General features: G+C 43.9%; 1 protein-coding gene across 2 annotated transcripts in view; it reads right to left on the reverse strand.

Moving 5' to 3' along the window:
* The window catches only part of SOAT1 (sterol O-acyltransferase 1), a 49,993-nt gene that overhangs the window by 13,954 nt on the left and 9,048 nt on the right, over window positions 1-26,991 (reverse strand). Inside the window, exons 3-10 of one of the 2 annotated variants that reach the window (XM_063298472.1) lie at window positions 16,698-16,756; window positions 15,580-15,707; window positions 15,441-15,500; window positions 12,710-12,817; window positions 11,811-12,093; window positions 9,965-10,043; window positions 9,613-9,694; window positions 635-680 (exon numbers count right to left, since the gene is read on the reverse strand). In XM_063298472.1, coding sequence (XP_063154542.1) covers window positions 635-680; window positions 9,613-9,694; window positions 9,965-10,043; window positions 11,811-12,093; window positions 12,710-12,817; window positions 15,441-15,500; window positions 15,580-15,707; window positions 16,698-16,756 — 845 coding nt within the window. Of the gene's footprint in view, window positions 1-634; window positions 681-9,612; window positions 9,695-9,964; window positions 10,044-11,810; window positions 12,094-12,709; window positions 12,818-15,440; window positions 15,501-15,579; window positions 15,711-16,697; window positions 16,757-26,991 lie in introns of both variants that reach the window. The other variant, XM_063298471.1, reaches the window with a different exon arrangement.

The following is a 26,991-nucleotide window of genomic DNA, read 5'->3' on the forward strand; positions in this document are numbered from 1 at the left end:
TAGCAGAGTTGCCAGATGTGCACAATCTCCATAGCATAGTTGGGCTGGAACTATCTACTTCTGTAGGAAGCACTGTCAGACACTTCTAGTGCTACCTTCAGAGCTGATGGGAATGGGGAGATATCCCATTTTAAATGCCCCAGCTCTCCTGTAGGAGAAGAGCTATGGATTCTCAGCTGAAAGTCTGCCATGCAGATACTGCTTAAGAACTTCACCATTAACTATTATTGCCTCCTATCTCCAGAAAAGTAATTTTTTTTATTAATGATACCATGAGCATGTGCATTTTCTCAGGAGCTTGAAGTTAATGACAATAAGTATTTATTCAATGAATGAAGCAAACACAAAAGAAATAGATTTCAGTATAATACAGAGGTCCCAATTCTGGTTGTAATCTCAACACATCTACAGGGTACCAGATCATGAAAAACTGGAGTAACCCAGCATCTTATATTGGGCTTGTAATAAGTAATTCAACTTACCTGAAAGAAAGCAGATTTACTAGGCAGCAAAACTGGCTCTGATTTATTCCAGGGGAAAATAAACTGATATAGATATATTCAAGCAAGACAGCTAATAAATGCTTGTAGGTCCAAGGAGTGTTTTCCATGTCAGGTAAAGAAAAATCACTAACCTGTGCAAACTTGGTAGCTACATAGCTCCATCTTATTGAGGGTGTTCTGCAAAGAATATGATATCACATTATCCAACTCTCAAATGGTTTGGTGTCATTCCATACCATGTTTTTAGCAAGTATAAGTAGATACACTCCCTAGATATTAATTGTAAGAAACACAGTCTAAATTCTACTGCAACACAAGAATATATCAATATATTTCAATTATCTAATGTAGGTAAATTTGTTTGATATGTATGACATTGTTCAAATTGCATGTTTTATTCTGAACTTGACAGTTCATTATTATTAATATTGTTATACTTTGATTTTTTTAAATGAATAAACAATGCTGGTAGAAATATATAGGCAGAAGAATATGGAAAAAAGATGTGGAGCCTTGACATAAAACTGATAATACAAAGATATCTAAACTTCAATAGGGAACCTTGTATTTTTATTTAAGTTACCATTTTAAGCATGAGCTTTTATTAAACAAAATTGTCAGTCTCAGCATCTGTAATCTTGTGCAATTGCTATAAGAATTGGGAAATTTTATTGCATTTTGCAATGGTAAGATATTTGCACCATCCTGCCTCAAGATCAGTGGGGCAACTTTACTTCTCTTATCCATTATAAAAAAAGAGTATAGGCAATTTCTGGTTATGCAAGACCTAACTTGCATAAATTCAAAGTTATGCAATTTTTTCAGTATACTACATCTATAGCTACACACAACATAAATACTTCTGTTACATGCACTAAAATGAGCATTAACTGCACTGCAGTAAAAGTTGGGCTGCGCAAGCCTTTTCAGAACAAAAACATTCTGAAAGCCAGGGATACCCAAACATTGCATCTGATAACAATTGTTCTCCCAAAGTCATAGCTGGTTTCAGGAGAGCTGGCAATACAATTGTTTCAGTATGACAGGTCTTCAAGAAAAGAGAACAGGAAACTTTGTATCTTTATGTTAAAAGCTATACATGTGGGAAGTAAACATTCTTCCTGATATTCTAGCTTTTTACTTCAAGAAACGCTCAAACATAGAACCGACCCAACCTTTCTAACATAGAAAAAAGTTTTCAAAACTGTAAATTCCACCTTTTCTTGCATTCTGAAATAGTACCAGCCAGTGAATATAGTCCTTCATATTACTTCATGCAAGAGTTTTGAAACACTGAAGGGAAGGAATTGGGAGTAAATTAAGATCAACATCTATTTTGTAGACTCAAATCCACAGGTAGATTAAAGGAAATAGGAAACGTGGAACAATTTTGCTCTGCTCACAAAAAGTTTGTCTGGCGACTAGAGGGGACTAAAGGTTTTAAGCAGAAGGAAAAAAATACAAGCCTGTTCTTGATGTCAGTTAATACTGGGACTTACAAAATGACACAAAACATTTTAATATCAGAAACATTAAAGGAGATCTTTTAAAATGGAGCCAGAAATTAGTAGCTACAGTATCAACACTGTCAGTAATGATGTCTGCTTCTATGGATAGAAAAGATGTTAATGAAGGAATGACAGATGTGGAACAAATTTTATCTGACAAGACAGAGAAAATACCAAAGGGAACCACAAATGACAGGCCAAGATAAGTTTTGGAAAAAGATGCTTTACTGGATATACAAAAGAAACTGGCTAAAGCTTTAAAAATTAAAAGGGAAATACAAATGATAAACCATGGGAATGACCTGGAAAATGTTTTCTTATTGCATCTAAAGAGGCTTGTTAAAGCCTTGAGGAAATCTATGTGATGGGATAAAGAAGAATTAAAGAGAAATCAAATCCTACAACAATATTTGATTAAATTAAAGATTAAGACTGTTAGAAGTAAAAGGAAGGAATATAAAGTCGGTTTATTTAATCAAGATTAAAATAAGACTTTTTTTGCAAAGTTCTGGCAACCCTTTATGGACTTCTTGCTGACACCAGAATTGAAAAGTTGATGTTCTATGGATTTGCTTATAGATAAGGGATGGGACATGGGATGAAGAGATATCTGTCTGTAACCTTATAGGGGGTGAAGAGTTACTAAATTTGTTTATACTTGTTGTCATGAGTGCCGTTGAGCTAAAGTAATCAGCGCAATGGCACTCATGACAATGACAAGGAAATAGGTGAAGGGGTACAAGTTAAGTAGCCATCAACCCACAACGACTAACGGCTAACAAACAATAGATAAACGGATCACGGAGCCACCCAAGCCATCAGCAGCAATACCACGGGGATCGCCCAGCTGAAAGCAATCAGCAGAAGAATGAAAACCTGAGGATGGGCGATCCTGGAAACCCTCAACCAATGGCAGGGCAACGCATGGGACAAAGGGGGGTGACGTGACCGAGAGCGAGGGGGCGCTGACCGGCGCGGGGTATTTAAACCCCGCACCGGCGCGCTCCTGTCACTCTCAGCTTTTTTCTAACAACGTTGTACCTATCCTGAAATAAACCAGAGCCTGCTTTGCAACCCAGTGTCTGAACGTTATTCAGAGGTAGGCAGCGCATGACATAAAGCTGAGAGTCATAAACTCAGCCTCGCCGAGCCCCACCGGACGACAACGAGCCGCGGGAGGAGTAGACGGCGAGAAGACCAGCAAGATGAGGCCGGAACGGCGCGGGCAAGGAGGGCGAGCCGCGCGGCAAGAGACAGAGGAGGACCGACCGAGGCCAGAGGCACCGCGGACTCCCGGAGCCATGGACGCCCACCCCACCCGACCCGAGCCTCAGCTCCAACCCCAAGGGGAGATGGCGACGGAGGCAACCCGACCGCGGGAGGGAGCAGCACGACTTCCGAAACCAGCGGAGGACCCCGCGCCCCACATCGCACCCCAGCAACGGGCGTGGAGCGACAGCCCCACGGTGCTCGACACGGAGGAGGACGACGGAGACACCCATCAGACGGAGGAGGAAGCGGACCCGCGGCGGAGGGACGATGAACCCCCCCCCCCGAGGACGCGCCAACGGAACCGGCCCCAGCGGCGGTGCGGGCTGTGGACGAGGAGGCACGAGCTGAACTCGCGGCCATGCGGGCTCAGCTGACGGAACTCCGGACCATGCTCCAGGCGCTTATGCCCCCCGCGCCACCCAATGACGTCCCCGCACAAGCCTACACCCCGAGCGAAGCACCGAACCCACACGAGCCAGCGGAGAGCCAGCAGACGGCACAGGCGGCCGACACCACATCCCGGGAAGCGAGAGGCGGGGCCGCGCAAAACGCCCGGGCCCCAAAGGACTTCCCCATCTTCTTCGATGGGACCCCCTCAAAACTCTCGTTTTTCGTCACCAACGCTAGGGAGTTCATGGGGAGGCACGGGAACTCCTATGACTCCGAGGCCGACAAGATCGGCGCCGTGGCGATCAAACTCCAAGACAGGGCGGCGGACTGGTACGTCCAACTGTACGAGTCCAGCTCCCCCGCCCTCGCCACCTTCCCTGCTTTCATCAACGAGATGAAAAACTATTTCGAAGACCCCCTAGCTAAAGTACGGGCGAAAAGCGCACTCCAGAGACTTAAACAGGGCGCACGCACGGTCCCTGACTACGCCCTGGAGTTCAAAGCCCTCGCGGGAAAGGTCTGCGACTGGTCTGAGACCACCCTGCTGGAAATCTTCAAAAAGGGGCTCAACCGCGACGTTCTCCAATGGGCCCTCTACCGCGACGACCCAGAAACGTTACACGGGTGGATCCACCTCGCGGGGAAAGCCGAACACGCGCACCGCACCTTCCTTATGACAACCACGGAAGACACAAACTACGTCGGGAAAAAGGTACCCGCACCACACGGGGGGATGGCCGGCCCCATATACCCAAAAAAGAAGTTCAACCGGGAGCCCTGCGGGAGGTGTGGCAAATTAGGGCACAAGACGGCGGACTGCTTCGCCAACCGACCGCCGACCAGCGCGCCCAAGCCCGCCCCGAAAATTAGCCCCAAACCACCCAACCCGGGGCCGCCCCCTCACCGCCGAATGACCGTGGCCACAGCGACACCGGAAGAGGGCTGGGACGCTTACTGGGGAGAAGAGGACAATACCGACCCCGACCAGCCGGCGGGAAATGCTCCCCGCTTGCCCTGAAACGCGTGGCGAGGCAGGCGGCGGGACAGCAACGCGAACCACCTCAACGAAACGACAAAAGCTCCGTAATATTGGCAGCAATTCAACTCTCTGCCGGCAACGGAGCCACCACGGCCGCGGCACTAGTGGACTCGGGGTGCTCAAAAAACCTTATCCACCCCGACCTAGTCGCCAAACTCGAACTCCGCTGCTTCCCCCTCCCCACGCCGCTGGCATTCCACCAGCTGGACGGCTCCACAGCGGGGGGGAAACCAGCCACGCTACAAACCGAGCCGGTCACCCTGCAAATGGGCACTCACACCGAGCGCACATCGTTCGTAGTCACGCCCATCGGACGGCCCATTGCAGTCCTGGGGATGCCATGGCTCGCGAAAAACAACCCGCGGATCAACTGGGCGACCCGCACCTTCACATTCGGCGACGGCGAGTATCGAGCACCAGTACCAGCTGGCAAAAGCAACCCCACGGTAGGACGAGCGGAGGCGACCACACAAGACAACGCCGCTACCACTGCAGACCTACCGGAACAATACGCCGACTTCTCCGAGGTCTTCGGAGAAGCAGAGGCAGACCAACTACCCCCCCACCGCAAGACGGATTGCCGAATCGACCTACTGCCCGACGTCCCCCTACCTAGACCAAAGATCTATTCGATGACCCCGAAGGAGATGGCAACCCTCCGGGAGTTCATCGATAAAAACCTAGACAGGGGATTTATAGAGCCAGCATGCTCTCCGGTCGGAGCCCCCGTCCTATTCCGGGAGAAGAAAGACGGGACCCTACGGCTCTGTACCGACTACCGGGGCCTAAACGCGGCTTCCCTGTCCAACAAATACCCCTTACCCCTGGTGAAGGACATGCTCGCCCACCTGTCCACGGGCAAAGTCTTTTCCAAATTGGACCTGCGCGAGGCGTACTATCGCATCCGAATCAGGGAGGGGGACGAATGGAAGACGGCGTTCAACTGCCCCCTAGGCGCTTTCCAGTACAAGGTACTGCCCTTCGGACTCGCGGGGGCCCCTGGGGTGTTCATGCAGCTCATCAATGAGGTACTGCATGAACATCTGTTTAAAGGGGTCCTGGTCTACATCGACGACGTCCTTATTTACACAAAAACATACGAGGAACACGTAACCTTAGTCAGGCAAGTCCTCGACAAGCTCAGAAGGGCGCAGCTCTATGCAAAGCCCGCAAAGTGCGAGTTTCACAAAGACCGCCTAGACTATTTGGGGTATCGAATCTCCGGGGACGGCATCGAAATGGACCCCGCAAAAGTCGAAGCGGTACTAAACTGGGAGCGGCCCCGCAACAGACGGCAACTACAGAGCTTCCTGGGATTCGCGAATTTCTACAGGTCCTTCGCCCGGGGGTTCGCTGAGATAGCCCTCCCCTTAACGGACCTCCTCAAAACCAAAGGGGTGGGGGACACCAGACGCGCCAAGAACCCAGGCACAGTGCTGAATTGGACTCCCGCGTGCCAGACCGCATTCGACAAGCTGAAAGCGCTGTTCACGACGGAGCCAACCCTCGCGCACCCGGACCCAGAACGGCCGTTCGTGGTCCAAGCCGACGCCTCAGACTTCTCCCTGGGAGCCATCCTCCTACAAAAAGACTCCACGGGGCTCCTGAAACCATGCGCCTACCTGTCAAGGAAGTTCTCCGAGACAGAGAGGCGATGGCACGTCTGGGAGAAAGAAGCCTTTGCGGTGAAATCGGCACTAGAAACATGGCGTCACCTACTCGAGGGAGCCACCCAACCATTCGAGGTCTGGACGGACCACCGGAACCTCGAGGCCCTACGAACGCCTAGACGCCTTAGCCCAAAACAGGTCCGATGGGCACAATTCTTCAGCCGCTTTGATTTCCAGTTGAAGTTCATGCCGGGCAAGAAGAACTTCCTGGCCGACGCCCTCTCCCGACTGCCCCAAGACGAAGAGCCCGCCCCAGACACCATTGGGACGGTCCTATCCGCCTCGCAACTGGGGATGGCCGTGACCACCCGAAGCGGCGCACGAAGGCAGCTCGACGCTACGGCGCAGCCGACGGCGGGATAACCGGCGACGGAAAGAAGGCAACCGCAACTACCAGGGGGAATGCGCACGGACCTCGCCGCCGCCCTCAAAACCGACCCCTGGTTCCTGGCAAACCCCGACAAGGTAACGATGGCGCAAGACCTAGCATGGGGGGAAGGCAGAATCTACGTCCCGGACTCGCAACGCCAGGCGATCTTGCATAGGTCACACGACGCCAAGCAAGCGGGACACTTTGGGTTCCTCAAGACCCTACACCTAACACGGCGGCAATTCTGGTGGCCCGCGCTCAGGCGAGACGTAAAAACCTACGTGGCGTCCTGCCCAACGTGCGCTAGGGCCAAACGGGCACCAGGCAAACCCGCGGGGCTATTGCAACGGGTGGCAGAACCCTCCCGCCCATGGGAGGAAATCTCTATGGATTTTATAGTGGACCTCCCACCCAGCCAGAAGAAAACGGCCATTTGGGTGGTGAAGGACTACTTCTCAAAGCAGGCCCACTTCATCCCCTGCACGTCAGTCCCATCCTCACAACAACTAGCCAAACTCTTCCTCATCCACGTGTACAGGCTACACGGATGTCCCGCACGTGTGGTGACCGACAGGGGCACACAGTTCACCTCCAAATTCTGGCGGGCCTTCTTGAAGCTGACGGGGACCCAACAGGCCCTGTCTACGGCTTGGCATCCGCAGACGGACGGAGCCACTGAGGTTCTTAATGCCACCTTAGAGCAATTTATACGATCCTATACGAACTACCACCAGGACGACTGGGCTGAACTGCTCCCGTTCGCCGAAGTCGCATACAACAACGCCGTCCACACGAGCACGGGAAAAACCCCGTTCGAAGTAGTCTCGGGGCGCGACTTCGTCCCCATACCGGAGCTACCTCAACCCCCGGAACCCCAGGTGGACGCCAGCGACTGGGGACGGAAGATCGCGGAAGCATGGCCAGTAATCACGGCGGCGCTGAAGGAGGCACAGGCTGCTTACAAAGAGCAGGCCGACAAGCACCGGCGCCAACAACCGACGTTCCAGGCGGGGGATATGGCCTATCTCTCCACCAAGTTCCTAAAGTCAACCCAACCCTCGAAAAAACTGGGGCCTAAGTACATCGGGCCGTTCCGAGTCACGCAAATAGTGAACCCGGTAGCAATACGCCTGGACCTGCCACACAACCTCCGGAGGCTCCACCCGGTGTTCCACACCAGCCTCCTAAAACCGGCAACCACCTCCCGATGGCACCCAAGCACGCCTCAGCCCGCACCGCTTATGATCGACGGGCAACACCACTTCGAGATAAGGGACATCCTCGACTCACGCAAGCAACGAGGAACCCTACACTATCTGGTCAGGTGGAAACACTTCCCCCACCCGGAATGGGTGGCGGCGCACAACGTTAAAGCGCCTGACCTGACCAGAGCATTCCACCGGGCATACCCCGACAAACCGCAATCAAGGTCAGCAAAACCAACCCCCCCCCCCGCAGGCCTCCCCCCGCCTCCCGTGCCCCAAGGGAAGGGGCCCCCCCCAAGCCCGCGACTTGGGTGGACCTCCCCCCCCCCGGGACTCACTCCCCCCGCCCCGGGCCCACGGGGTGGTGACAAACGATCGCCAGCACCCTCCCCCCGCCCCCTGGCCGCGGGGGAGTGGCAAGCAAGTCAACAGGGCAACCTGGGGGCAACGCCCAGGAGACACAACAAAGGCGACGCACTCCAAATAAGCAAAAAAGGGCCCTACCTGGAGCTGAGCAGCACCCGACCAGCCACGCCTCTCGCCTCGCCGAACTGAGCCAAACAAACAGGGTGTGGTTGGAGCATGCGCACGCCAGGTCAGAACCCGAGCATGCGCACCATGGACACACCCTGGGAAGGCACGTGGTAGAGGGAGGAGCAAAGGGAGGGGCGACAACTACTCCGGCGGGAACTTTGAAAAAAAAAAAAAAAAAAAAAAAAAAAAAAATGGCGTTTTGACAGCTCCATGGGGAAAACCCAGAAACCCGGGGGAGAACACTATTCGGAAAGGGGGCAGTATGTCATGAGTGCCGTTGAGCTAAAGTAATCAGCGCAATGGCACTCATGACAATGACAAGGAAATAGGTGAAGGGGTACAAGTTAAGTAGCCATCAACCCACAACGACTAACGGCTAACAAACAATAGATAAACGGATCACGGAGCCACCCAAGCCATCAGCAGCAATACCACGGGGATCGCCCAGCTGAAAGCAATCAGCAGAAGAATGAAAACCTGAGGATGGGCGATCCTGGAAACCCTCAACCAATGGCAGGGCAACGCATGGGACAAAGGGGGGTGACGTGACCGAGAGCGAGGGGGCGCTGACCGGCGCGGGGTATTTAAACCCCGCACCGGCGCGCTCCTGTCACTCTCAGCTTTTTTCTAACAACGTTGTACCTATCCTGAAATAAACCAGAGCCTGCTTTGCAACCCAGTGTCTGAACGTTATTCAGAGGTAGGCAGCGCATGACACTTGTGATGAAGGTTAGAAGTCACTTCTTTATATATTTCTTTTCTTCCTTTTTCTTTATCATATTCTTTCTTTTCTCTTTTTCTTTTTTCTTGTACTTTTTCTTCTTTCTTACTATTCTCTTCTCTTTCTCTAAGTTTAGTTTGTATTAGTTTTTACTACTGCAATTACAATTCTTAACAAAAATTACATCTAAAAAAAAAACTCAACAGGCTGAGCTTTTGTGCAGTGGGAATATAATATTACAGGAATAATATCTACTTAGGCACTTAGAAGGTGAAATTATGTAGGAGTAGAAGAACTAGTTGTATCCTGGTTAGAAACTAGCATCACTACAAACAAATGCAAACAATACTAATCCCTTCTGAATAGGAATTAAACTGCCACATGCAAAGTTATTCGTTACCTGGGATACTCATCTCGGTAAATAAGAGTGGGAGCAAAAAGGAAATACAGGTACAGGGAAGCTTTAGGAAGCTGAAGAGAATCTGGAGGGAAAAAAAACAGTAGTTTGCTACCAGCACATATAACACACACACAAAAATAAAGTAACGATTTCTATCTCATGCCTGGCTGTTATTAATTCTGAGTACAATGATGCTTCCTGCAAGACAAGGAGCTCAAACAGTTCTGCCTGACTGGGCAAGGCCTATAAACTAGTTCCTTCTAGCAGAGTCCTACTTCCAGAACCACAAGAGGGAAAGAAGGTTTTATCCCTTGCAACTGCTCTAGAATTAGAGCAAGGCACAGTTACTCACCTGATTTTTGTGGAGTAGCAGAGACTATTCGGGGAACATTCTCCCTGATAAAAGAGTGGGCTTTCATCACAAGACGCACCTACAAAAACAATTAAAAATGACAGGTAAGATCTTTAAAAAAATAAAAGGAAGGAATATGCAAAAACAGTAAGAGAAAAAATACATATATCAAAAATCTCAATTTTAAAACAAAGTATGGTCTCTTGAAGAGTTTTCCATTTCATCAAGAAGCAGCCAGTTCATATGCAGATGCTATCAGTCCAAGACTGTAACTCCAGGATAACTCTGTCTTTCCACAGAGTACTTTTTTTGCTACAATGGATGCTTAATAAATCCAGAATTCATATACTGACACATTCCAAATATTTGACATGTAAGTTAGAGTAACTTTCCCATCTTTAAAATATATCCTTCTTCCCAAACCTGTATTAATAAATGTACAGCTACTATACTCAAATGAAATGACAGTGGGGAAAATCTGTAAGTTTAAGTGTCTCCTCCATCATTTTACACTTCTAGCCTAATAAGGTTGACAGTCAATCCTTCTAAAACATTCTTTGTTCAATAAACATGAAAATAAAATCTTGTCTTGAATTCTCAATCCTGAGATCATTTTAAGACCATTAATCACTGATCTGTTAGTATGGGGTATTCCAACTCTTACTACCCTTTTTGAATTTTACATATTTGTCATATGGCATTTTTTGAGACAAACACTGGGATTTTCTGTTAAATGCTTGATTTTTCCCAATAACTGCTGATTAAAAAATAACCTATTTTGATTGATATCTTGCCATTATTCACAAATAAATATTAAAAAGTTGGGCAGCTGATTCACCTTCATGATATAGAAAGAAGGGGTACATTGAATGCTAAATGAGTAGCTAAAAAGTGATGCATATTAGGAAGTATAAAATCTAAACTAGCTAAATTGGAATTATTGTTTTCCAAGGCTGCCCCACTTTTATAGCAGAACATTAGCTATATGATTGATGAATCGTCTGATCGTGTTCATCTGCCATGATAAGTCAACGTGTGTCAAGAACCAGTTGGGAGGGGGAACACCAAGGAGTGTGAAACTATTCTGTTTGGGCTAAGGGGGGAAGTCAAGGTCGTACCACCAGAGACATCTGTGCTTGGCATGCCTGACCATTAGAATTAGGTGGGAAGAGATGTAAGGGGGGAATAGGGTGTCTGCTAACTTTTAATTAGGTAGTTTAGGCGGGAATCTTCAACCACAGCTTTTCTCTTGACCTGTACACATTCTCAATAAATCTAAATTCTGCATATTTCAATTGTGCATGAGTCAGGTCATCACTGCAATCCAAAGTGTCAGTTCTTACACACAGCTCCCTAATGGACTTTTACACACCATCACTTTGCCCACCACTTTAAGGAACAATAAAAGCCGTTTGCTATACTGTAGTCAAAAGCCCACTCTTTCTGAGGTGCAATACACGTGGACAGTAGATTTACCTATTACCATTTAAGGATTACAATGGTGTTCCTACTTCACTTTTTGATTCCTGAGATCCAAATGCTCAACTAGTTATTTTTGTTTGTTTGTTTGTTTAAATACTATCCTGATTATGGCAAGAACACACAATGAAGTACAATGTCAGGTTAGTAAAGTCATAAATCCACACATCAAGGAGAAGGCTTTTGCTTAAAGCCTTTTGAAATGGATGAAAAACAGCTTTCTGCCCACATGCAAAAGGAGAATCTATACTTGTTTTTCCTTAAAAAATCTACATATTTCTGAAAAACAAAAGGATTTATGTCTTATTAAGATTAAAATCCTACAACTCCAGTCCCTCACACCCATTTTCCAAGTACTGAAACTCACCTGTTCAAGTATAACTATAAAGCGAGAGGCCGGTGGTAGATCATAAGCCAATGCAATGTAAGTTGGTCCAAATCCAAGACAGACTGTCTGGAAAATCACAAAAAGTGCCCCAGATAAAATGGAGCGGATGATCTTGTGGGAGGAGCTATGGAACCCCTGGGCCCACCGGATAAAGAGGATGTAGGGCACAAGTAACGTAGAGGAGAACATGCAAAGCCAAGTCAAAGCGACGATAGACATTTTGCCGAAAGAGTAAACCAGGAAATCAAATTCTAGCACCAGCCTTCAAAAAAATCAAACAAAGCAAAAAAGTTAATGGAACTTCTTTCACCAGGTAAAAATATAGTATCTGGAGTGCTGGTTTTGGGGGGAAGGGAGTAACAGCTATTAAAGCCAAGACTGATGAAATAATTTTACATCTGATTTTTTAAAAATACAAGACGAATAAGTAGCCAGAAATGTTAATATATACCTAATGATGTTAAGCAGTCTTCACCACTTCAGGGCGCACCAGCTGTGTTGGCCTACAATTTCTGTTAGCCCTAGCCAACACATCTAGCAGATGCCAGACTGGGAAAGGCTACTATAAAATATCAAACAACAAACATGGTGTCATCCAGATACGCCCAAGGAACTCAAGGACAGGTTGCAGAACCTTGGCAAGGACACATCTGTGGCAAACCTGCCTTTGTTGTGGCATTGTATGTGAAACATAGTCATGGGGTCCTCTGTAGACTTTCTCCTCTGCAAAAGGGTGGGGTGGGCAATCATTTCCTCTCTCCAAACTTTATCTAAGCTTCTTATTCATTAACAGAGAAGAGGTGCTCTTGGTCTACGTGTGAAAATGCCCAAACGTAGCACCAACCTGCCTCCAGCTAACTCTTTCAAGATGTCCTTACCTTCCTTCATCAATGAAGTCCACCACAAGTGTGCTGAGGATGAACAAAATGAGGAGAGCAATAAACATGTGATAGATGGTCCGGATATGATTCACTTCGAATAACTCACTATAAAAAGGAGTTCAATGGGATAAAAAAAAATTAGGAAATTTTTAGAAAAAAAGGCAGAAAACTAATCATTATGACCTTAAAAAATACTATTGTAAGTCCAAGATTTCTAGTGGTTCAAGCTCAGAAGTTGTCACAGCAATGAAAGTTGAAACTTCCACCCTATGGAGGTCTAACCTACCTCTTTCCTCCTGGGTTCCAGAAGTGCAGTTAAGACCTAGCTTTTCCATCTAGCTGAGGAAGAAGTCATGCTTTGAAAGTTGAGATGCAATAGTGGATTCATGACTATGTCCCTATTTTTTTAACCTTGATTATGCTGTTGATATTTTTATTTTATTTTGGGGGGGGCTTATTTAATTTTATTGAAGGTTGGGTTCCAACACCCCTCCAAATGATATTTCTGATGGTTAGCCACTCAGAATCTTTGGGAATGGGCACCATACAAATAGAATGAATGAATGAATGAATGAATGAATGAATGAATGGATAGATAGATAGATAGATAGATAGATAGATAGAGCAGAAGCTACCAAAGAGCAGTCTTTGCTCAGCTCCCTATCTTCAAAAGAACTTGAGCAAACCTTCACAGTAGATTGTGCTCAATGGACCAGATTAGACTAGACTATCTACTGACCTCTAGGTATGTCTTTCTCAGTGCTGGCTAAGAATTATGGGAGTAATCTATCCTGTCCATAAGTCTTTAGCCTGTGGAAGACTAGATGGGCTGTATCCCATGCTATCACTTTTAACATAGACTAGAATCTGCCATCTTGATGGGCCTCACTCTAAAATTTTTAGATATTTTTTTATCTTGCCTTTATTATTTTTATAAATAAGGCAGCAAACATACATAGTACTCCTTCCTCCTATTTTCCCAACCACCACCACGTGAGGCTGGGGCTGAGAGAGAATGACTAGCCTAAAGTCACCCAGCCGGCTTTCATGCCTAAGGCAGGACTAGAACTCATAGAATCCTGGTTTCTAGGCTGGTGCCTTAACCACTAGACCAACCTGGCTCTTATTTATTTATATAAAATTTATTATTTATATAAAATTTATTTATTTATATTTATATAAAGTTTATTCCATAGTTTCTCATTCTTTTTCCTCTTTTATAAATAAGGTACCTAGAAATCAGGAAATTACTTCAGACAATGATTTTTGAATGGATGCATTAGAGAAACATGAAACCTCTAATGCTGTTTCATATTTAATATGGTTCATTATTGTTATAAGGAAACTGATACAAAGTGAACTTAAAAAAATAGTTAAACCTATTATAATCTCTTCCAAATGACACAAAGACAGCAAAAAATACCTAAACATTTTCCTTTTTTGGCTTTTTGAATTACTGCAGAGTAACTGGGAAATATATTAGAAATTGCCATGAGAAAGTTTTAAGGAGCATTTTTCTCTTATGACTTTTCTCCCATCTTATTATAAAGATCTAAAGAAAAAGGAGGGTAAAACTCCAAAAGCCCGCCTTTCAACAAAATCTAAACTAACAAATGAGGCACTTGTAAAACTAAAGAAGCCACTCACTTCCATGCATTTCTAATAATTTGACTGGACCTTCACCTGAACTCAGGAGGGAAATCAATAAGTTATCTCTCAGAATAATAACAAGGACCTTTTATATTTCTTCCAGACCTTGAGAGTGCTGCAGGGACATGTCCCTGAAATGTTTCATCTCTCAAAAGCAAGAAGAATACAGACATTTTCCTATCAATGTGCTGAGCAAAAGTCCATTGTTTTCTCTCTAAAATGAAAGCCAAATGGCATGTTTCAACGTTGATTTTAAAAAGAGATAACTCTATTTTTAATCTAATAACAAGATTTGGCACCTTACAGCACACTTATCAGCCTCACCCTCCAAAAATGATTTTATCTGACATGCAAGGTAGGGCAAGAAGGATTAATCAAAGCATGGTTTATCCACAGTTTAACTTGTAAAGAAAAGAGGTGAAAAAATGGGGAGCACAGTCTACCACATGTTTGTATCTGCTATTTTTGTAGCTTATATATAAAACTCATGGTACATATAACAGGAAGGGGCATAAATCAGTGATAGAGGTTAAATCTGCAACTTAAAGGATCAGGTAGTAAATAGTGGAAGAGCCTCAGTCTAAGACTCTGAACAACTGCTACCTATCCAGAGGTGACAATAGTGAACTAAAAGAAAAAATAATCTCACCTACATAAAATAGGTTTTTGAGTCTAGCCAACACCACCTCCTCCCAAATTGTGAAGCCCTTATTTAGTTGGTGTAAACTCTATCAGAGCATCTAGCTCTCTATTAGGAGTTGTTTCTGAGTTAACACATACTTCTAGACAGTAGACCAGCTTTATGGAGAACAGAGAACACCTGTGAATACAAGCTGTAGTCATCGCTGAGCTAGAACTCTGGACACACAGTGGATAACCAAAAGCCCAGTTCAGCTAAGAGATGGATGAGAAAACTTATCTAAAGGGTGAGAAAAGTGAGATAAACCACTTCATATCCCTTTATGCTATAGATCACAGAAACTGGAGTGCCTTAACTACATTTTTCAAAGTGGACTGAGGCCATAGTAGCTTTAGCATTAGTGCTACTGCAATATACAAACTCATTAAAGATACTCACTCCAAGAGAGACCTTCTGGGAACAAAAACTTTTCCATGTTCTGGAGGTGCTCTTGTTCCCCTGTAAAGAGAAGGACAGGCACTATTAAAAAAAAAGAAAAAGGTAAAAAAGAAATCAAACTACTGAAAGAAGAACATACTTGATTCTGAGGCTGTCTTTCTCTGGAAAAGCAGCTGGTGAAGATTCCAGCAGCATACAGTTTGCAATCAAGCTATTAACAGCTTCAGTAAAATGCTTCTCCACAGCCTTCATGAAAGCTGGCTTCAGCTGCTGGTAAAATTTGAGGGAAAGAACAGAAGAAAAAAGTCATAAACACTTAAGCACCATCTCACCAAAACAACTGCCTGCTCAAGCAGCATTAATAAAACAATTCTCGAAAAGGGAGCTTTCCTAGCCACACTATAGAGCATAACTGTGAGACAAAATATTCAGAAGGAGCTCTTGAGCAAACTGAAATAAGTCAAAATTGTTAGCTGAGGGACCTTCTAAAAGATAATTAGCATAGTTCTCTCCCATCTCTCTCTATCATAAATACTTACATATTTCACACATACCCCCCCACACACACAAATGTAAATTAAGCCTGCCATTAGTTTTTTGAGGAGTCACATGCCAATAGTATTGTGTCTTTTAATCTATTAACTGTTTGAATATAAGGAAGAAGGTCTAAAATCTTTCATTTAGGATTTTCCATGCATTTTTAGAAGTATGACACTAATTCTGTTTTGATGTATTATTTTGTAACAGCGGAAGAAAAACAACAGTCAGTGTCCTTATTCTAAAACAGAAGATAGGGTGGATAATGTTCGGCCTTGGCTTGTGACTCACCAAAAACGAACAGACCAGGAACTTCAACTTGCAAAGCTTACCTGTTCACTAAGTTCACAAAAGGTAGGGTTTTTTTAAAATAGAGTTTTGTTCGATCAACCGCTGCTGCAATTTAACTGTCAACATAGGGCGTGCCAAAACGACAAAAATATGACCCACTGTTTTACTGATCTAAAAGTCAAACTTCCATTTTTTCAATTTAAAAAGCAGTCATCTCCAATCTGGCACTCTCTAGAAGCATTACAATTCCAACAATTCCCAGAATTTCTAGCTTGTACAATCAATGGAAATTCTGAGAATTGCAGTCCTAATAGATCTGTAGGAGACTGGGGAATCTGACAACAGGTGAACCTGCTTGTAAATTGTGTAAAAAGCAAAGAGCCGCATATAACCCAGAAGAGCTTGTTTGTAACATTTAAGTATATTTACCTCTGCTTCTGCTGAGAGTTGCATCTTCCTTGTTATTGCATGATCAACATCAATTCGACCTAAGAAAAAACAAACCATACTTCGTTTTTCCAAACTGTACTATGTATCCTGAAAACACAAATATAACATCAGTGCAGGAAAAAATATATTTAAAAGTTATCCATGTTAAAATCAGCACAGCAAATAAAGGTCCAAAAATTATTCACTCACCTGTACAAGCATAGCTATGTTATCGATTTGCTACCTATCAGAAAAATAAACAACTCTTACAATGTCAAAGTATTCCCTGCCTAAAGGGAGTTCTTACACAGTGTAGAAAAATAGCTATTTATAAGCTTAAAAATGAAGATAATTGGCACAGGAAATTTTGAAAGACTAGTGAGGGCATCTAATAAAAGAGAAAAATCCATACATATCAAAAAACAGCTTTTTAGCCTAATTTTCTCCCTAACATTTTGATTTTCTACTTGGCAGGAATTGACTGTTTTTATATTTAAACACATAGGTGCCACTTTTACAGTTTTAGGTAATATAGATCAAATATATTTTTATTGTCTTAGTAAGAACAATGCCCTAGAGATCATTTTCTCGTGAATTCCAAATGTCTCAAAGCTATAAAATGCATAAAATAGATGTTAAAGAATAGAAACCAATCTTCAATCACTGCTCACTTAAAACATGATATCACAAAAACTATATGAAATGCATTTGTTCCCCCTCCCCCTAAAAGCCCACCACACTGTTGGCCATAAACATGTTACCAGAGCACTTTACAGAAAGTATGAAATTGTAACTGAAGTAAATAGTAAATCAACAGACCTGAGGCTTGTACCCTGAATTCACAAGGGAGGTGAATTGATCAAATATAAGGTAGATACAGTATATTTATCTTTTATATTTCACTTGCAGAATTAAATGTAAGTAAAATTGGTATTATTTTTCTACACACTCTAACAGTTCTAAGCCAAGTCATACCAACCCTCTCAAGGCACAATAATTCACGACCAAGTCAGCATGAAATATATACATATTTCTAGCCACCTCCTTAACTAATTGGGCTCCTGTGTGGGAAGACAGCTAGATCTCATTCAACAGTTAGTTAGTTAACTTCTAACTATTCTTGGGATTTATTCACACAACCTTGAATGTTATGAAACAAACAAGTGATAACATATCAAATCTTGGAAATGGTTGTTCCATCTGCAACTCTTTCATATTGTACAAAGACTCCATGTTATGCCAATCCTGAAAAGGGCCCTTAAGATGGTCTACATCTCTGTTGTGACACTAATTCATGACAACAAATTAAGCCACATTAATACTATCCTATTCCCATCAATATAATATTGTATATTCTATACATGACCCTTTCCTCACACCTGCATAATATATAGAGCTTAAGTGATCTGGATGGATCATTAATCCATTCATTAAATTGGCAATCTAAAATGATCAGCACAACTATAATCGGGGAGAGACTTCTTCACAGATAAGAGTCAGAGACTGCTCTTACTGTCTCTGTACAACCATATCTTTGTGGTTGTGATTCACTTGAGGACAGGATAGCATATAGACTATAATTCCATGAAAATGCAGAAATGAACAAGCTATAGCACTGGATGGAAAAATTAACTTTCTAAATTCTGGACTATTTTTATGTTAGTTATAGGGGGAGAGACAAAAAAAATATGTATCTGTATGTGTGTAATTGTATAGAATTAATTAGACAAATCTCTCAAGGAAATGTTGAAAGCAGTGGAGAAGTTGCAATAGGGGACTGAATAGTCCCATTGGGCAAGTATACTTTTGCTTATATGACAATTAATTCCATTCAATTTACAATCATAAAATACACATCACATGCATGTATATGCCCATATTTAAGAGAATATTTAAGACAGAATGACTCCTGACACTACATAGCTTAGTACAATTTCTACATGGGGCAGAACTTTCAGCATCCCATATAAATCACTGTCTGTTCAAGGTTAACAAAGCCAGAACAGGTCCTCCAAACTATACCTACTGCAAAATATAACCCCAAAATGTGCCATTATTTATATAATGTCTACAGATTTCCTTCAGCAAAGGATCATTACCTTGTCGTGGTGCTGGAGCTTGAGCACCTCAATGATGCCATGAGCTAAACCGTGAAGGGCCACCCAAGACGGGAAGGTCATGACAGAGAGGTCAGACTAAATGCGATCCCTGGGGAAGGTAATGGCAACCCACTCCAGTATTCTTGCCATGAAAACTAAATGGATCAGTACAACCAGAGATATGTCGGTGTACCATCGGAAAATGAGACCCCCAGGTCGGAAGATGGCCAAAATGCTACTGGGGAGGAACAGAGGATGAGTTCAACTAGCCCCAGATGTGATGACGCAGCTAGCTCAAAGCCGAAAGGACGGCTAGCGGCCAATGGTGCTGGTGGTGAACGGCGAATCCGATGTTCTAAGGATTAACACACCATTGGAACCTGGAATGTAAGATCTATGAGCCAGGGCAAATTGGATGTGGTTATTGGTGAGAGGTCAAGATTAAAGACAGACATTCAAGGCATCAGTGAACTGAAATGGACGGGAATGGGCCACTTCACACCAAATGACCACCAGATCTACTACTGTGGACAAGAGGACCACAGAAGAAATGGAGTAGCCTTCATAATTAATAGTAAAGTGGCTAAAGCAGTGCTCGGATACAATCCAAAAAACGATAGAATGATCTCAATTCGAATTCAGGGCAAGCCATCTAATATCACAGTGATCCAAATATACGCCCCAACCACAGATGCTGAAGAAGCTGAAGTAGAGCAGTTCTATGAGGATCTGCAGCACCTACTGGACAACACGCCTAAAAGAGATGTTATTTTCATCACGGGAGACTGGATGTCATGCGCTGCCTACCTCTGAATAACACTCAGACACTGGTTTGCGGATCAGGCTCTGGTTTATTTGCAGGGCAGGTACAGCGTCGGTAGAAAAAAGCTGAGAGTGACAGGAGCGCGCCGGTGCGGGGTTTAAATACCCCGCGCCGGTCAGCGCCCCCTCGCTCGCGGTCACGTCACCCCCCTTTGCCCAATACGTTGCCCTGCCGGTGGGTGAGGGTTTCCGGGATCGCCCATCATCAGGTTTCCCATTCCTCTGCTGATTGCTTTCAGCTGGGCGATCCCCGTTGTATTGCCGCTGATGGCTTGGGTGGCTCCGTGATCCGTTTAGCTATTGTTTGTTAGCCGTTAGTCGTTGTGGGTTGATGGCTACTTATCTTGTACCCCTTCACCTATTTCCTTGTCATTGTCATGTGTGCCATTGCGCTGATGACTTTAGCTCAACGGCACTCATGACACTGGAATGCTAAGGTGGGCAGTCAAATGACACCTGGAATTACAGATAAGCATGGCCTGGGAAAACAAAACGAAGCAGGACATAGGCTGATAGAATTTTTCCAAGACAACTCACTCTGCATCACAAACACTCTCTTCCAACAACCTAAGAGATGGCTTTATACATGGACTTCACCAGATGGACAACACCGAAATCAGATTGACTACATCCTTTGCAGCCAAAGGTGGTGGACATCTATACAGTCGGTAAAAACAAGACCTGGAGCTGACTGTAGTTCCGATCACAAACTTCTTCTTGCACAATTTAGGATCAGACCAAAGAGATTAGGGAAGACCCACAGATCAGCTAGATATGAGCTCACTAATATTCCTAAGGAATATGCAGTGGAGGTGAAGAATCGATTTAAGGGACTGGACTTAGTAGATAGGGTCCCGGAAGAACTCTGGACAGAAGTTGGCAACATGGTTCAGGAGGCGGCAACAAAATACATCCCAAAGAAAGAGAAAACCAAGAAGGCAAAATGGCTGTCTGCTGAGACACTAGAAGTAGCCCAAGAAAGAAGGAAAGCAAAAGGCAACAGTGATAGGGGGAGATATGCCCAATTAAATGCAAAATTCCAGAGGTTAGCCAGAAGAGATAAGGAATTATTTTTAAACAAGCAATGCGCGGAAGTGGAAGAAGACGATAGAATAGGAAGGACAAGAGACCTCTTCCAGAAAATTAGAAACATCGGAGTTAACTTCCAGGCAAAAATGGGTATGATCAAAAACAAAGATGGCAAGGACCTAACAGAAGAAGAAGAGATCAAGAAAAGGTGGCAAGAATATACAGAAGACCTGTATAGGAAGGATAACAATATCGGAGATAGCTTTGACGGTGTGGTCAGGGAGCTAGAGCCAGACATCCTGAAGAGTGAGGTTGAATGGGCCTTAAGAAGCATTGCTAATAACAAGGCAACAGGAGATGACGGCATCCCAGCTGAACTGTTCAAAATCTTGCGAGATGATGCTGTCAAGGTAATGCTTGCTATATGCCAGCAAATTTGGAAAACACAAGAATGGCCATCAGATTGGAAAAAATCAACTTATATCCCCATACCAAAAGAGGGAAACACTAAAGAATGTTCAAACTATCGAACAGTGGCACTCATTTCACATGCCAGTAAGGTAATGCTCAAGATCCTGCAAGGTAGACTTCAGCAATTCATGGAGCGAGAATTGCCAGATGTGCAAGCTGGGTTTAGAAAAGGCAGAGGAACTAGGGACCAAATTGCCAATATCCGCTGGATAATGGAAAAAGCCAGGAAGTTTCAGAAAAACATCTATTTCTGTTTTATTGACTATTCTAAAGCCTTTGACTGTGTGGACCATAACAAATTGTGGCAAGTTCTTCGTGGTATGGGGATACCAAGTCATCTTGTCTGCCTCCTGAAGAATCTGTATAACGACCAAGTAGCAACAGTAAGAACAGACCACGGAACAACGGACTGGTTTAAGATCGGGAAAAGAGTACGGCAGGGCTGTATACTCTCACCCTACCTATTCAACTTGTACTCAGAACACATCATGCGACATGCTGGGCTTGAGGAATCCAAGGCTGGAGTTAAAATCGCTGGAAGAAACATTAACAATCTCAGATATGCAGATGATACCACTTTGATGGCTGAAAGTGAAGAGGAACTGAGGAGCCTTATGATGAAGGTGAAAGACGAACGTGCAAAAGCTGGCTTGCAGCTAAACCTCAAAAAAAACAAGATTATGGCAACCAGCCTGATTGATCACTGGCAAATAGAGGGAGAAAAAGTAGAGGCAGTGAAAGACTTTGTATTTCTGGGTGCGAAGATTACTGCAGATGCTGACTGCAGTCAGGAAATCAGAAGACGCTTAATCCTTGGGAGAAGAGCAATGACAAATCTCGATAAAATAGTTAAGAGCAGAGACGTCACACTGACAACAAAGGTCCACATAGTTAAAGCAATGGTGTTCCCTGGAGTAACATATGGCTGCGAGAGCTGGACCATAAGGAAGGCTGAGCGAAGGAAGATCGATGCTTTTGAACTGTGGTGTTGGAGGAAAATTCTGAGGGTGCCTTGGACTGCAAGAAGATCCAACCAGTCCATCCTCCAGGAAATAAAGCCAGACTGCTCACTTGAGGGAATGATATTAAAGGCAAAACTGAAATACTTTGGCCACATAATGAGAAGACAGGACATCCTGGAGATGATGTTGATGCTAGGGAGAGTGGAAGGCAAGAGGAAGAGGGGCCAACCAAGGGCAAGATGGATGGATGATATTCTAGAGGTGACAGACTCGTCCCTGGGGGAGCTGGGGGTGTTGACGACCGAGAGGAAGTTCTGGCGTGGGCTGGTCCATGAAGTCACGAAGAGTCGTAAGCGACTGAACGAATAAACAACTACAGATTTCAGGAATAAAATTTTCTTGGCTAACAAATTTACCTGCCAGCATGCAAGATTATTTTTAAGGCAGCACACCAAGCTCCAGATAAAAGTCAGAGAACGCATGAAGGTGACATTTAACAGCATTGAGACCAGTTAGGCTTTCTACTAACTAGGACAGGAAATCAGCTTCAACCCTTAGTTTCTAATTCTGATTAGAAAGTTTAGTCATATTTATTTTACAATTTTTTAAATGGGTACTGGTAGTCCTAGCTTAACTAACCTAATTGGAACCGGAATTTCCATCTCTAAATGAAGTGGTCATTAGGAGAAACATCATGTGACAGCACCGCTTAGTGACAGCAGTTCCAATTGCGGTCGTTAGGTGAGGACCTCACACTTTTCCTGCCCTGCCACGCTCACCTCTGCTTCAACTCCCCCGCCAGCCTATCTCCCCCCCCAACTTTGCTGTTTTGGCTGTCCTGCACTCTGCCGCCACCTACCCCTGCTGCTCCCTGCTGCCTCCAGCTGACCTTTGCCGCCTTCTTTCTCCCACTGCTGATGAGGCATGCCTAGCCAAGGCAGGTGCTGGCCCTCTGCAGGGCTGCAGCTGGGGGCAGCAGGGATAGATGGCAGAGCGCAGGGCAGTCAAAAAGGCAGAGATGGGGGAGGGGAGAGATAGGCAGGTAGGGGGAGTGGAAGCACCTCTGTGGTTGTAAGTGCAGGCAGTGTCATGAGTAAGGATGGCGAGCAGGGGGCTCCCATCCAGGCTGTAAAGCGCATGCGTAGTACTGAGGAATTAGGTAGCCATTCAAAGACACACAGATCGGGCCCGCCTTAGCCTTTGGGGTTTATATGTCTGGGTTTTTCCCACGCTTCTTCAGTTTGTTAGGATTTTCTATTATGTAGCAGTAATAAAACACTAGAGACCTATTCCTTGTCTCAGCGTGGTTCCTGGCTGTTAGGACAGGCAGGCTGCCAAATGCCCGAATTTTGATCACATGATCGTGGTGGCACTGCAACAGACGTAACTTTGAGGACCAGCTATAACTACCATTCATTTAGTGCTGTTGTAACTGAATGGTAGCTGAATGAATGGTTGTTCAGCCAGGACTACTTTTCGTTTTATTTTAAAAGGAAAAGGAAACACATATAACAATACTACGAGACCATTAAATTACCCAGCTCAGTATAATCCTTGTAACTGTTGATTGTTCATGGGACACTAAAACTGTCTAGACTGTTACTATATGGCCAAATCACAGAGAAAAATATACCTATTCATTACTTAAGAATTTGTATTAGATTTGAAAGGAAAGGAAAAAACATTACTCTGGAAACTATACTCACTCCACACACTATCTCTCCCCTTCTTTCTCTCTGCATAGGGAAGGAGAGAGATGTAGGAGAAGATGTGCTAAGATAATGTATCAGTACTTACTATGTTTGTACAGATTTATGAGAGCTTATCTAATAGTACTTCAAATACTGTGAAGTAACATTGTGTTAAATTGGCAGAGGGAAGAAAAAAATAAAACAAGAGACAGACTTGGTCTGACTAATTGTTCAAGGTCCACCAGAAATGAATCACTAAGCCAGGAAGGGAAACTTTAGAACATGCAGTCCATTGCCTAAGTCATCACTTACAAGAAACATGTGACCTTCCTCCTACATGATTAATGAATCTCTCTCTCTCTTGACTTGAGCACTGACCTCTGGTAACCCAGCCTTTATTTAAAAAGCCTGAAATATGCTTGCCAGTTGGAGTATTTTTGAGGCAAATTTTATGATGTTGCAACATTCAGTACTGATAACATGAAGCAGAGAGTTTAAGAAGAAAAACCATTATACTGGAACAGAGGAAGACATGGGTTTAGGTTCAAAACCAATCTCAGCAATGAAATGGCTTCTCTCTGCCTTGGTTCCACACCTGTGAAATAGGATGGGTTAGCTTCCTTATAAGAGCAGAAAAATACACAACTGGAAAGCACAACAGAATCATTGGCTCAGAACAATGAGCTGGTAACTGTTCCATCGCTGAAACAAGTAGAGAGCAGTACCTCCTCCCCACCAGAACCAAAGATACAAAATACAGAATCCAATCCTTTCCAGTGAACTGCAAACTTGAGAGGAGGAGGAGAGCACTTTTTCTATTAAAACAAGAAGAATTACAAAGAGAATCCTCTTTTTTCTCTTCCATGCTGTAGAGCCCAGGAGGCCACAGGATTGATTTCTAGCATTCAATGGTGAAAGAAAAGTCAGGGTACTGAAATGGAAGCCAAATTATTGTTTTCAAGCAATTGTATTAAATGTATATGAGCCTCCTTCAAGAACTTTCTACAAAACCATGTAGGCTAAAACCAATCACAGTGGCTCCAAGGTACTGCACAAGTCACAATTCTCCTTATCCAAAGCAGGAGTATGCCTTGGGACATGCATTATGAATCTAGGCTATGCTGCACTACAAGTGTGTTCGGGCAACCACCACTACATTTCTATTAATGGCATGTATACAATGATTTCCCATTAATTCCTAAAAATGTGAGTAGAGCTCATGGGAACTAGTAATTATTCTGATCAGCAATGCACAATTAAATGATGCAATTCTTTTAGCTATAGATGTGAAAGGAAGAAATACAAACTTAAATCAATCGTGTACACTTAATATATTCAAAGATTACCTCATTCAGAGTTGCTCACAAATTAAGGGCACTCCTCTTTTTATTCCACCAAAATTCTTTTTAGGTATTTCCAAGTATTACCTGTTTTCCTCTTATAAATCATGGGTAGCTGGCAAGAATTCCTGGAAAGCCCAGTTAGAATTTGCTTATTATACAGATATACAAGCTACTTTGGAAATTAACACAGAAGCCCAGAATATTTATTTTGACACTTTCCTACTCTAGTGAGGATGGCAATTTCTCTCACCAAAAGGAAAAACAGATAATTTGTTCAGTCTAAATCTTGTTTTTTTTTTCCCTATACCAAACAGTTTGTTTTTGCTTGCATTTCCTCTCTCTCACACACATTACAATCATCCAACTTTAAGTGCAGTTAAAAAAATATGGCCTCACACATGACATTTGACCAATGCATGACTGGATGAGAACGACTAGCTTCTAATGCAGGCTAGAGACCTAATTTGCACAAAATATTTTTCATGGGAATTAGGAAGCAAATATGCACTAGCCTTCCCCATTCTGGTGCCCTCCAGATATGCTGGATTATTCCATCAAAAGGATGTTATCAATGATATATTGAACAGCTAAACTTGCCTTGGTAACCGAGGAACATCCAGGCCTGAGAATCACTACTGTTCTGTTACAAAGAAGGGCAAGAAAACAATTGTTTCTAATTTGATCTGCAACAAAAAGTAGCAACTGAGAAAAGTTATAGGTCAGGGATGCCAGAGGAGTGTTGTATTCAAAGGAAAGAGGCACAATGGGGGAAAATTTAGAGAGGAATCATCACTGAAGGGTTAAGGACCTTGTCCCATTGCTTGTCCCTTGCAAATTATCCTTGCTGAGTCCTTGTTCTTTGCAAGAAAAAAATAGATTTATGACTCTCAGCCTTGTGCTGATAGTGTGATGTTCTCCTAGAACTTTAAACTTAATTACACCTGAACAATTAAATCTGATGAAGAGCCACAGTTGCTCTTTAAAGAATCTCAGATAGAGAGGTCTGGAAATTATCCCTGCTTGGGTTCTTGGAGAAGCTGACAGGAAAAAAAAAAGGTAGGCAAAATTTTATGTCCATGAAGTTGTGTTTGGACAACCAAGCTTAGTACTGCACACCAGATTTCACAATGAAGCTTAATATTGGTAGCTTCCCCCAATTCATCAGGCTACAGTATAAATAAATGTAAACAAAAGACATGATTGGATTCTGAATGGATATTTGAGGCAAATAATTTTGAACATTTTATATCTGAATCACCTGTGCTGGTTTCCTAAGGGTGAAGTAATGATAGTAAGCACAGACTGAAATTTCATTTGGAATCACAGGGTATTGTGCTCTAAAAAGAAGACATCTATGTAAGGTAAACCTATTCAGCGCTGTACCCCTGTAGAGTGGAGACCACTGGTCAGCATTATCAACCTTACTGGAAGTGATGAATACTGTGTTTGCTGGCAAAAGATCAGTCTACTTGAGGGAGGGAGGGAGGGAGGGAGGGAGGGAGGGAGGGAGGGAGGGAGGGAGGGAGGGAGGGAGGGAAATCATATCTCTGCTTTCCTTGGGAGAATGGTGGTCAAGAAAGGATAGGGGTTTTTTTTTAATTACAATGTTCCAAACAAAGACATATTCACAGACAAAAAATGTATTACTAAACAGAGTACACAGGTCTGCAACTACTGAAGCCCACAATTGCAGCATTACTGGTCAACAGAAACTCATGACCCTTCTTGAGAATACTTGGCAGTGACAAGATGTACCACATGCTGGTGTGACAAACAAAGCATATTATCTTGTACTGCTTGCTATGTGCCTAGTGCAAAGCCACTGTGCTTTGGTAAGTTACCATCACTGCGTAGCACCCATACACTCAAAAAGGACC

The sequence above is a fragment of the Candoia aspera genome, chromosome 3 (genome assembly GCF_035149785.1).
Source record: "Candoia aspera isolate rCanAsp1 chromosome 3, rCanAsp1.hap2, whole genome shotgun sequence".
In the NCBI taxonomy this organism is placed as follows: domain Eukaryota; kingdom Metazoa; phylum Chordata; class Lepidosauria; order Squamata; family Boidae; genus Candoia; species Candoia aspera.